The sequence below is a fragment of the Nansenia antarctica genome (assembly GCF_963989245.1).
Source record: "Nansenia antarctica genome assembly, chromosome: 6".
Classification (NCBI taxonomy): domain Eukaryota; kingdom Metazoa; phylum Chordata; class Actinopteri; order Argentiniformes; family Microstomatidae; genus Nansenia; species Nansenia antarctica.
Genome location: NC_137676.1, coordinates 65,812,733 through 65,826,159, shown reverse-complemented (window position 1 = coordinate 65,826,159; position 13,427 = coordinate 65,812,733). Strand labels below are relative to the sequence as shown.

The following is a 13,427-nucleotide window of genomic DNA, read 5'->3' as shown; positions in this document are numbered from 1 at the left end:
GCTCCTATATAAAGATTGGTTTTGCAGGTGTTTTTTTGGTACGGTCCCATGGCCTGGACCTTTAGTTGGTCTGATTAAAATTCAGGGTGCTGTTGCTACCGACAGCTCTTGGCACAAGGTCTGGCCTACTAGAATGGTGTAGTTCCGGTAGTTGTCCACAGGGGGTCAATATTACCTCCGCCTCGGTATAACAAAGCAGAGTTTATCATTATTGACACAATTGCATGTAATTAGAAAAGATTATGGCCAAGGACCCAACTGACAAAAGGAGAGGTTGGAAGGGGATGTGAACAATACCTATTCCCTCGGAAGTTCACTGGTTGCACGCAGTAAAGACATTACAACATAATACTTGCAAACCTGATTTATCCATAAACAAAACAATTCAATAATGTGAACTACCTAACGAAACAGTACGCAAGCAAATCCACAGAACAGCCAGGCAGGGGTGCGGAGAAAGCTAATACTAGCGGTTCAGCGGGGTTGGAGAGTCCCTTTTGATAATACAGTATCCACATTAATACCTGCATCAAACCAGTAACAAATATACAGGATGAAATTGATACCAGGTCACACATGGAAACCTGAAGGAGTGTAGAGGAGGAGTCTCATTGAATCTCACAGCAGGCAGGTAAATCATTTCACATTTTGTAGTTTTTGTTGTTGTGGTTGTTGTTGCTAAGTGATGACATTGCACTTCAAGAACACTTGGGTAGCTGGCACATTCAAGACCATCGTTTACAGTTCAACTGAAAAAAGCAACAACCAGAACAAAACTCTGACAGTTCAAACCTTATTAGGGGTAATCATTAATAAATAACACCCCTAAATATATTATCTCTACCTACACCTCTGAACATAGCTTCTACCTCCAAATGACATTGCATACAAACGGTGTGAGCTGACTACAAACCTTTATGAACCTCACACAAATGACTTACGTTAAGTGGTTGCAAAATGCTGAAATATGCAGTGTGTAATGTCCTAAAGGGTGCGTTTGTAAATACGCTCTGGAAATTTGCTCTGAGTGCTCTGGTTTCAACTGAAATCAATTATTTACCGAACGGTCAGAGAGCACCCCGGGTGTGCTCCGGCGCTCTCAGAGCGTATTTACGAACACACCCACAGTCAGGAAGACATCACAGGTGGTGGTGCAGCATTTTACAGAATGGGTGTACACCATTTAAGTTCTACAACCACAAAACATCATCTCCAGTAAAAACAAATAAATATATTCTTTATGGTGGATTAGTCTCACAATGACCAACTGTCATAACTGATCTGTCATCTAACCAGTATCTGTAGAAAAACTGTGAAAGAAAACATTTACAATAGTAGATAAGTACATGCCTCAGGTGAGACAGCATTCACCAGAGTCCCCCCCCCCCCCCCCGCCTCTTCAAATATAACCATTGCTCTGTTCCAATACTTCTGAAATACATCCTTCCTTCCATCCATCAAAAACACTTGAAGAAATCACTGATCTATATAATTGGATGAAAAACAGAGTTTTTATAGATCCTGTCAAGTCAGATGAGTTTGTTTGTCAAGCAAATTAGTCTGTGAGAGATATTTACTCCAAGTAAAAGAGGAAGGTAGGTAGGAAGGAAGGAAGGAAGGATGCACTTTAAAATGTATTTGACCAGGGCCCATCTCTGTAAAGTTGGGGTTGAAACAGGGGTTTATTGTGGGAGTTTGGTTGGATGTGGAGGGGCAGGGCAGGGCGGGGCGGGGTGGGGCGGGCAACTCCGGCAGGGGAGGCTACACGTTTGACCGACACTTGGGGAAGATGGGCCCACCTTCAAGCCTTCTCTTTCTTACTGTGGTAAGGAAGTGAGAGACAGAGACAGAGAGAGGGAGAGAGAAAGATAGGGAGGGAGGGAGGCAGAGTAAGCACACAGAAATTAGAGGAGCAATGAAAACATTTCAATATATTTGTCTTAGACATCTTAGTTGTCTTGTCTTAACCATTTTGTAGAACCAACAAGTAAGCAGAAGTGCTTGAAGAGAAACATATAGTCGAGCAAAGCAGTTGTGTCCTGTACCGTTTGCCTGATAGAGTTTTGAAGAAAATAGCCAGTCAAAGTCACCTTCAAACCTTCTCCCATGTCACTGAAATTGTAAAAGCCAGAAGCAAGCCCCTGACAATGAAGGCCTACTTAAGATCTTAAGGGCTACTAAAGAAGGTCACTGCTGGAGAGAGAGAGGAAGGAGGGGGGGTGGAGAAAAGGAGAGGAAGACGCAGGTAGTAATGGGTAGGCAAGAGACTGCTGAAGCAAGAGACTGCTGTAGAGGAAAGACTATTCATAAAATGGCTGTCTTTACTTGGACTTGCTCTTGAACTTTTTACCAAACGCCCTCTCCAACTCTGGCACGGACAGAGTGAGGGTAAAGGAACCATCTGAGTCAGATCGAACAATCCGAGCTGTAACAAAACAGTGGTATACAGATAAATGCATGCCCACCCATGTACACACACACACACACACACACACACACACACACGCGCAAGCATGTACACACGATGACCGACATTAAATACAACTGTATACAATGAGTGTGCTTTTCACATTCTAAAAGAAACACTAATCATAATAATTTACAAGAGCAGCTCATGCATATCTTCTCAAGAAGAGTCGTAAAATCATACAGACACACAGTGTAATAATAGTATTGATGTATGGAGCAACATTGGTACAAGAACACAGGCATGTCCTGTGATGCTCCTTTTATAAACAGCTTTAAATTAGTCACTGGTAGTGCCTCAGCTCAGCTGTTGCGGATCACAGGAACACCAGTTCAGCTTTGACGATGTCATCTTCCAGAGAGACGAGATCGAAACAGCCAGGAACTTATGTTCCCTGGAATTGGCTCTGCCCCCTTGCCTTATTGAGTTACAGTAAAATTATGATGCTCTGATGGTGCACTAAGTTAGATTACAATCGACTCAAACAGACGGAGAGGCTCAGTTCCATGAGTGCAATGCTTTTTTCATTTCTTGGAAAGTTTATATTTAAAAACAAAATCTGTAATATAATATTCAAAGGTCTGAGGTGTGAGTGAGTGAGGGTTTTTGAGGATCGTACAAATGTGAGAATGGAAAAGGATGGATGGAGGAAAAGGATGTCATAAAATTGTGAGATGTCTACTAAGAAAGACAGAGTGAGTGATTGTGGGACTTGTGTGAAAAGATAAGCATCTTTGGGTCTTAGAAAAGCTCTATATGAATTCAGTGTATTATTATTATTATTATTATTATTATTAGTAGTAGTAGTAGTAGTATTATTATTATTATTATTACTATTATTATTATTATTAGGATGGTTGCATTAGTGAATGAGTGGTACTGTAGCATGACTGGAACAAAGATCTCACCCAGGTCGTTGTTGTTCATCATGGCGTTGGAGCCCCGCAGGCGCGGGCCCTGCTGGGTGAAGTGGTAGCCAAACTTGAGCAACGACCTGTTCTTCTCCAACATACTGGCAATCTCCATCTCCACCTTGTTCCCCAACGGCTGGCTCTGTTTGGAGACGGGGGGGGGGACGACGAATCACACGCGTTACGATGCAGCATAATGACGACGTATGAAGATTCTCAGGAACATCTGACTTGGCTCTCGCCTAGAGATAGTTAGTTAAACAATCTATCAGCTATCAAGACAAACTATTCAGGTAGATATATTTGGATAGTGCCCTAGAGATAGTTGGTAGATTGTTTAACTAACTATGAAGACAAACTGTTCCTCTAATTCATTTAACCCTTACCCTAAACCTGAAGCACCCTTTGAAAACACGATCAAGCTAAATCTAACTACCCAAATACCTGAACTCTCTGAACAAAGTGGGGCCAAATATGTATGACACATAAACAGATATGAAGCATGGAGTAGTGATATTCACCCTACTATGTTAGGACATATTTCACTTGTTAGATGTACAGTAAGGCCTAATGACCATATTAAGTCTCTAATATAACATTTAGCTTCTTTTATTTTTAATACAATAATCTATCCTTCTGAAAATAACTCCACACTAGTGCAAACGCTTTTCAAACCTGTTGAAAGTACCGTAATCCGTCCAGAGAGAGATATTTATTATCACCATCACATACTGTAAACGGAATATTTCTCTATAAGCTGTGTCTGCTAGCCAGTATAGGGCATCTGATACGGTGGCAGACACATTCATAGATTGAGAGATAATAAATACATAAATAAAAAGAGACAGACAGACAGACAGATTGTCTTTCAAGGCTTCTGCTTAGGCACTCTAAAGTTCCCGACAGGCAGACAGACAGACAGACAGACAGACCAACTAGTCCCTACCTGGTTGTCGATCTTGAGTTCTTGCAGAGTTGTGTTGGACTGCAGGGCCCCTATCAGAGATAGGATGCCTGTCCCTGTGATGAAGTTAGACTCCACGTTCAGACTCTTGAGAGTGGTGTTGACCTTCAGCATATCAGCCAGGGCCTACCACAAACAGACCCACGGGGGACACTGAATGAAAATATACCGGACACATTATTGCCACGGCAAACAATGGTTTCCAGGAATTTGCTTTGGTGTCAGGTATGTTAAAAAAATACGCGCCACCGAAAAGCTAGCAATTCGATGCCGCGGGTGGTGGTGGTGTTTGGACTTCTGTAAAGTCTCCAATTAAATATATGAATCACCAGCCGTGTACAGTTAAGTCACTCACAAAGGCTATGGGGTCGTTACTCCTGGTTCCTACAATACTCAGACGCTCTACGGCCGTGTTCTCTTTCAAGACGTCTGCGTAGGCCTTCAGGACAGGCACTGGAATATTCTAGAAAACAAAAGTGACAAGAAAATACTTTTGTCAAAGAAAAGACGTCGTTCGTAGAGAACTATTATTGGCACTGCTGTTTTCAGCTGTAAGGCCTCCATCAGGGTGGAGCAGGGCTGTGTCTGCTATACAGACCTACACGTCTAACATTGGGTAGTTAAACGGGTGATGGACCGATCTCGCCTTGGAATTTCCATTACACTGATGGCATTGACCCCGACCCCTGGCTTATCAACCATATCCTGTTGATAGTATTACTGTACTGTGTTATATCATAAATCATGCATATGTACATCAATGGTCAGAATTACCCTGATGTTATTGAGGTTGACCTCCAGAAGGTCAGGGTCGTTCCTCTTCATCCTCTGCAGCGTTTCCTCAACATCAGTAGCGTTGGGCTGTTCGTCAGGGACGGGCTTATACTGGGCGCACTGGATAACACCTGCAACGGGACAACACATGGCATACTATGAGTGAAAATCACACTCTTGTTTGGTTCATATATACTAAATCTATTCATTCTATACTATGTAGAAAACTCATTAGAAAAATCTATCAAAAACGTCATTTCATTTTCAAACGGGATGGCTCATTGTTTTTTCAATTCTTTGCAAGTGCTGTAGAACAATCCAGACTGTTTTTGAGTGCATGTACGTGTGCTATTTTGGAATCTCAGCATGTAGCCAACAGCCACGCTCGCCTTAGATCTAACTGAATCACTTTTATGGGGCAAGTAAGCTGCCTTCTCTAAAAAGCAAAACATCTCCTTTAAGAAACTCCATAACAACATAGAGACAGTAAAGGTAACAGAATAACAAATAGTTCAGATCAAAGACTGAGATTAAATATGAATTTGCAAGAATGATTAGGCGATAACCAAACTTGAGAACAGTTCTCAATTGGAGCTGTTTGTTCTGAAGCATGCATTACAGCTTTGGCCCATTTAACTCTATGTTCAACTTACAACATTTGTCTTGCCACTTACAAGTTTACAATAAAGGTTTACTGTAAGTATAACATAGGATAAACAGACGAATCACATTAGGGCAGTTCCCAGGAGCTATCCCACTTACTGTTTAAACCTTGTTTGTTGACAATGTTGCTGCTGGCCAGGGCTTCGTAGTACTGCTGGTTACTCATCAGAGTGTGCATGCCCAAAATGGCTGGTGGTGAAGGAGAGGAGATGGAGTGATAGGAAGAAAGGAGAGAAAAAATAAAGTATGAGAGAGCGAGATAGTGGGGGGAGGGGAGAGAGAGAGAGGGGGGGGGAGAGAGAGAGAGAGAGGGGGGGGGGGGGGGGAGAGAGAGAGAGAGAGAGAGAGAGAGAGAGAGTGGGTCAAATGACGTGACCAGAGGGGAATAGATCCAAGGGAAGGTAGTGGGTGGATGCCAACCCTTCCTTCAGTTGGGATTATGTTTACTTGACCGAGTCACCAGAGCAGAGACACAGTAAGTGGGCCTTCAGAGCAGGTTCAAACTCAAAAACATCCCACGCAAAAAAACCATCAGCCCAGACATCCAGTACATTTCACACAAAGCAATTCACATCACAGCACGACACACACCAATAACAACCATCGCAATGCAGATCACGACGAAGGGCATTGTTCAAGTAGCAATTGTCATTGTTACAAATGTCACTCGATACAGACATTGTTTCCCAGAGCGTGTACGCCCTATGAAGACGGCATAAAGAGTCTAGAGGACAGGCTCATTGTGATGCATGGAATGGAATCAGTGTTTAATACCATCGGTCATTCCATTCCATGCCTTACAATGAAACGGTCCTCCGACTGCTACCTCCACCAGCCTTTCTCCTGCTGGAGAAATACCGTGACTGTGTGTATAGACTATGCATATTTTCTGGGGTTGTTTTATCTTCCGCGCACTCGTCCAGCCAGTGGGTTCAGATTTATTTGGTACAGCACCAGCTCTGAGGCAAGCACAAACGAACAGAGTCAAAACAGGGAGCCAAGAAGAGAGCAGAAAAACAGCAGAAAGAAAGCACTTCAAAAAAAAAAACAGCCAGCACATCTTTTCATCTGTCGAGGTGACAGAGTGTAGGAGAACAGGTTGTTTTTACAGACACAAACAACAGAGAACAGGCTGTCCATTTTTAGTAGTCCATGGAGCCGGTGACTCATCTGGAGCTATTATTAATTGCAAACCAATGAAGTATCTGAGAGGGCTGAATCACTCCAAGCAAGCAAACTGCCAGGCACCATTTACTGTGACTCAGGAGTGGGCAAACTAAACTAAACACGACGATTTACATTTTAACCATTTAGCAGACGCTTTTATCCAAAGTGACTTACAATTAGAGATTACAGGGGCAGTCTCTCCCTGGAGTAACTTAGGGTTAAGTGCCTTACTCAAGAATGGTACACCAAAGATGGCGGCCGGCTCACTCGCCATGGAATGTTGATTTTATTCTGTTTTTCTATGGGGTCAGCGTGGGAGGTGCAAGCTTACCTGCCCAACCCGCATCAAACTCACATCAAATCACTTTATTTGGACAGTCCCCCGCAGATAGTTTACTCTGGGCCGGTTTCACAGACAAGGCTTAAGCCTAATCCTGGACTAAATCACACTTGCAATGGAAAATCTCCATTGAAGATGCTTTACCCTGACCTTTAAACTGAACCCGCAACCTAACCCTAACCTTAGTAAATTGTTGCATAGCAACAGACTTGCAGTTCATTATCTAGAAGATGCAGATGAACTAGAGGGCAGTATCCAAATAAAATGGCGACAGACAACAACATGAAGAAAATGCTATGGCAGGATATGCATGGGCAGGCATCCAGATACCCCGTCTATTTGTCCTAGAGAGCGCAACCGTCATGTCCAGCAGGAGGAGACACTAATGGAGGGTATGATGAAGACGAGGAGAGGGTGATGAAGATGGAGGAAGAGGATGTCAGGATGAGGGACACAGGGAGAGGAGGGGTGGAACGCTAGAGGAGACAGCAGAGTGAAATGAGAGCAGAGGATTACTGATGGAGAGACTGTGGTGGTTGTTTTTTTAGGATGAATATAGCATTTCTTCATGCAAAGAGGAAATGGTAGATGCTAAGTGGGATCCTTAGGTCAATCCTCACCCTTTACCCTAACCCATAACCCTGACCTAACCAGTTTAAATCTCCACTTCAATGGAGTGAGGTCAGAGTCAGGCCGTCCCAAGTATCCCACTTAGCATTAACCGTGAGGAAGTAGGACAGAAATCGACACAAAGCCACTGTAGGTCTTGTTACCAAAAAGGTTATGCGGTCATTAAGGATCCTCAGTGTCTACAGAGAAGATTAATTGACACAGAACATTGTGTTTAGATTAAATAACAGATTAGACACTGGTAGAACTCAAATGTGCATACCATACAGTGAAAGTCCAATCACACGTTACATTATATGTAAGGTATTCACCAACAGTATGTCTACTTCCTTAGCTCAATGCAGAGAAATGTATACAAAACAGTATGTTCAATTCACAATACAAATTCAATGTCTTTCACAAATGTACAGAATGTAGGAGTGTCTGTAAATGATTGTGTGTGTGTGTGTGTGTGTGTGTGTGTGTGTGTGTGTGTGTGTCAGTGTTCCTGCGTGAGAGAGAATGAGAGAGGAGAAAGTTGAGGGAGGGAGGGAGGGAGAGAAAAAATAAGTACATATTGTACTCAGTGTACTGTATGGGTGTGTCTTTCTCCTATCTTTCTCCCTACCTGCGATGTCACAGAGTTCAGCATCACTAGCATTGGCCAGGGCTTCCTCCAGCTCCGGCTCCAGAGTCACGTTCTCCATGATGGGGTCTACCACCTTCTTAGGCACGAAGGCCTTCCCTGGAAGAATGAAGAATGTTTTTATTTGCCATACAATCCATTGTTGGAATTTGGTCTTTTTTGCTCTAGGCACACAGTCAGCCATAGTCGGCACCCCTGGAGCAATTAGGGGTTAAGTGCCTTGCTCAAGGGCACATAGAGCTCCCTCCTGGGGGCGGGGAACGAACCAGCGACCTTCTGATCGCTAGCCGGGCCTCTCTAGCCTCTAGGCCGTTCTAGTCACTACTTCTTTCCCATTTGGTTTTCAACAACTGACCATGGAAACGACGTAGTTAATACACATTGCGTCATGCAATCCTGACTCACGGGGGCTCTAAAAATCCGTTCTCACAGGACCGAGGGGGGCTACTGTTACTCCCAGCAATCCCTGGCATCTGGCCCCCCTGCATCATGCTCTACACCGGCTAACGACTCAGGATTAGCGGCTATGAATGGACACTTGGAGGGGGACGTCTGTGTGTGTGCGTGTGTGTGCACGTGTGTGTATGTATGTTTGTGTGAGTGTATGTGTGTGTGTGTGTGTGTGTGGGCGTATGTGTGTGTGTGTGTGTGTGTGTGAGTGTGAGTGTGTGTGTGTGGGCGTATGTGTGTGTGTGTGTGTGTGTGTGAGTGTGAGTGTGTGTGTGTGTTGGCGTATGTGTGTGTGTGTGTGTGTGTGTGTGTGTGTGTGTGTGTGTGTGTGTAAACCTACAATGCGGTGTCAGAGGTCTGGTCCTGGATCAGAAACTGTGAGCTCTCTGGGTGTGACAGCAGCTGAAGCCATGGAGACAGTTGGTCATTCCGTGTTCAGGTCAGCTCACCTGACCCAGCCTCTGGCAGCCTGGTTGTCCCTGCGCCAGCCAGCTCAGTGGTGGCTGTCAGACCAGAGCGACTGGTGCTCTATCCTCAATCCTCTACCCTTTCCTCAAAATGTCCGTATTTAACCACAAACCTAGATTTTTCCACATAATTTAGCAGCTTCCACTTCCACAATTTCCAATAAGTGGATGTGGTCACATTTTTGGCCAGACATATTGGACCACATCCACTTCCATTATATTCTAAACATTTAAATTGCTAATCTAGGTCAAATAAATAGGAACACGTCTTAAAAAGTGTCACAGTGTATCGCCTGGAGTGAAGGTACGGTATGAAACGCTCCCTTCAAAAGGAACGGTCTGTTGAGGGTAGAAACTCCCACCTAGCCTTATGCTTACATCATTGCTTTGGAATCTGTGTGGGGGGAAGTGTGGGACAAGACACAGGAGCACACCTCAGGGGACAGGGTAGAGCAAGGGACCGCAGTAGAAGAGACAGACTGCTCCCCAGCAGGCTCCCCCTCACCTGGTCTGGACCTGGGAACGGAACGGGCCAGTTGGCCATAGGCCCTGACGGATAGGCAGGCTCAGTCAGGTTGGTAGTGGCATATGTCCTGACACAAGGACAAATGCAGGCCTCTGTGCCAGAGATTGGTCAGGTGGTTAGGCCCTTCCGTCTTCAGACCACACCCCTCTCGGCACAGGAGGTTCCGCCGCCACCTTCCTTTTTCTTATGCATGCTAATTTCACGGACAAGCTTGTTTGATGAAGGTCGCCGGGGACGGAAACGTGACGTTTTTTAATATTAAGGCAGCACCTCTCTTAGGTGCTGGACTATTTAAGGCAGCACCTCTCTTCTTGTCGTTTTGAGCACAAAACCCTCTTCCATTACACTTTAACTGAAGAAAAATGTGAGAGAAAAAAACAACAATGCACGGAGCGTGGATGCTAGCTTTCTGTGATGTACATTTAACATCCTTCTCTGGGGAGTGTCTGGATGGGCCTCCTACCTCTCTTCTCCCCGGTGAAGGGCACAAGGTCCTCCTGGTCCGGATGCTCATTGGCCTGCTTCTCCAGGTGGGCCAGCAGGTTGTCTCTCTCGAAGCTCCCTGTGGGAGCCTTCTTGGTCTGGTCCTTCTGCCTCATGCCGGCAGGTAACAAGGCATTCTAAGAGGACAAAAGTGAATAAAGTCACCCAAATTGAGTGCCAAGAGTGGCTTTATTCACCCAAGATTATGCATAAATGATGATGCTTAATTGTGTAGCCAGTATTGTTGCTTGGCAAACACCACATAAAACAATTGGCATTCTAGGTGGTGAGTGTTCCGGAATTCTTTGGCAGTTGGTGGTTTAACTTCTATATTACTATGCAGCAATCAGACTACTTCAGGCGTGCAAAAAGCCTTTTTCTGGTCAACATTGCCTTTTGGTTTTACAGCAGGCCCCCTAGGAACTACTTATCCTCGTAGACAGTGTTGATGTCTCAAAAGCACAGACATAAATACTAATTAGCATATCTCCCAGGAAGGTCAAACCTAATTAAACAGTTAAAAGAGAGCCTGAAATAGAGATCCACTTAGCCAGATATGGTGGTACCGCATAGCCAGATATGGTGGTATCTTTATGCGGTAAATATCAATTGCAGGGCTTTTACTATCACTATCCAAGTTCCCAGACCTTTACTATCACTATCCAAGTATAGGACAAAGACAGTTCCCAGACCTGTTAAGCATTATACCGTAGCTATTCTTAGTGCAGAAACAGGTCCATATAGACTGATACCTTATCTTGGCTCTCAGCACCTACAAATGCAGGGGTGCTAACATGCAATACAGTAGTCATAGCTAGACATTAGTTTGACTCCTAAACATGGCTAAATAACAATGCTTATGTTATGACTTCTGAAAGGCAAGAAATACTTGAAAACGTGGGTTCTTTCGCATACACACTGATACTACCCACGCACTAATGCACACACGACAGCAACTCACAAGTGCACGCACGCACGCACGCACGCACGCACGCACACACACACACACACACACACACACACACACACACACACACACACACACACACACACACACACACACACACACACACACACAGCCTTGCTAGCTCTCTTGGCATAGCAAGCTTCCAGCATTTATGAGCTGTCGGCCATTAATCCTGACCCTATTACTGGCTCTGTCAACACCTCTACAGATGATGAACAATCATGGATACAAACACAGCCCCAAGTAGCTACATAAAGCCATAAATATCTGCTGAGCTCGTATCCCGGTTTCAGCCAACCTCACAAAATGGAATAGGCTACACCTATGTCAGGATCTTTTTAAAATGGACATATTCAGCCCGTTCTTTGATTTTACCAAGCTGACAAATCATGTTTACAGCAATGACGTGGGGAAGGGTTGCAGGGAGGTGGGATTCATTCTGGCTGGGATCTAGCCTGCCTACTCATAGAAATGGGCTGTTTCTCTCTCAGAGGCTGTGGATCTCTTTTCAGAAATATCCACACTTGGATATTCAATCGCGACACAGTGATTTAGTGCATCCTGGCCTGGCCCCAACCTCAACCACAACCTTTTTCCAGCAACTCCATCTGAAGGTCATAAAAAGATAAAAAACCATAACTTACGTCAGGGTCTAACTCTTGCAGTTCGTCCTCCAGCCTCTGCAGCTCTTCCTCAGAGAGCTTCCTCAGTAGCTCGTCCTCATCCACATCCCGGTAATCCTTCTTTAAGGACATGGCAGCGGCACAACCCGATCACAGCGACCTCCGACCTCCCCCCGACAAAACAGACAGAACGACAACGCAGTGCCCAGACAGACAGACCCTGGGAGGAAGTCTGTAGGCATCAACAACAAAAGCAAGGAGAAAGTTAATTGCCACACATTGGAAGCCTCCCCATACACGTTCTCGGAGAGTCTGGGTCCTAACTTACCTAGACATAGTCTACTTAGAGCTATCAACAGCCCGGATGCACGGGGCAAAACAGCCAATACTGGAGATGTGGAACTCAATTTCGTTGAGCCTCAAAAGCTTAGTTAGTATAACCACTTGATGTAGCGAATAGCCTGGATCCCGGGGGGGGGGGGGGGTCGTCATTTTAATTTTGTTGTGGTTTATTTTCGGTTCTTGTTTTATTGTACTGTGCCGTGTTGTATGTGTCGTTATTGTCTATAATGTACCTGTCTTGTTGTCGAGTTGTTTAAAAATAAAAAAGTTTATCACAAAAAAACAAAAAGCAAGGAGACACAGTTGATCAACACAGCTCCGGACCCCCCTCCCCCCCCTGTAATATTCTAGGTTAGAACAGCATGGCCAAACCCAGGAGGACACATTAGAACTGAGTATCACTGTTCACTAATCACCTGCAAACTAAACGACTTCACCTGGCGAGAGTAGCATTGGGAGATGAGCATTTGTTTAACACATTAAAAGTGGACCCTTGAGCCAGATTCACACTAATAGGTGTTGCTTGGGGGTATTTGGGGAATATTTGTACCTGGCGTTAACATAGGCCTTGGAGTAGGCCCAACCCTTGCAAGTTGCACCTAACACCAAAAGTCGGCCAAATCACTGCCTTGAGGTGATAGATGTCCATCCACCCGCCCGACCCGCCCGACCAGACCCCCACCGACCCGCTTGCATCACGGTGGAGAGAGAGGAGTTGAAGGTCTGTGGGTCAAACTGCAAAGCCTTCCCTGCCTTCTAAACCCCAATGGGGGGACAGCTGATAGAAACAGCTCCCCTGTCACTCCCAGGGCACTAAGAGAGGGAGGCGTTATTTATAGGCTGTAGGCTTTATATCAGGCTATACCAATGCAACACGGTGGATGTAATGTGGACCCTGCCTCCAGTCATCATAGCTCCGTGGGTTTACCCGTCCCCTACAACTACTGTAGGCCTACTACTATTAGTATTAGCACTTTGAAAGGAACATGATCTATGACAAGTTTTTCAAAAAATAAAGTGGACTTTAT

At 44.8% G+C, this 13,427-nt stretch overlaps 1 protein-coding gene across 1 annotated transcript; it reads right to left on the bottom strand.

The window, feature by feature from the left end:
• Window positions 1-1,761: 1,761 nt before the first annotated feature.
• tmod1 (tropomodulin 1) lies at window positions 1,762-12,189 on the bottom strand (the record flags this gene model as incomplete). The annotated part of the gene is made up of 9 exons (XM_080535330.1): window positions 1,762-1,820; window positions 3,376-3,520; window positions 4,325-4,468; window positions 4,698-4,805; window positions 5,117-5,247; window positions 5,879-5,968; window positions 8,524-8,640; window positions 10,448-10,604; window positions 12,079-12,189. The coding sequence occupies 9 exons, from the start codon at window positions 12,187-12,189 to the stop codon at window positions 1,762-1,764; spliced, it is 1,062 nt and encodes a 353-aa protein (XP_080391456.1).
• Between the last annotated feature and the right edge of the window lie 1,238 nt (window positions 12,190-13,427).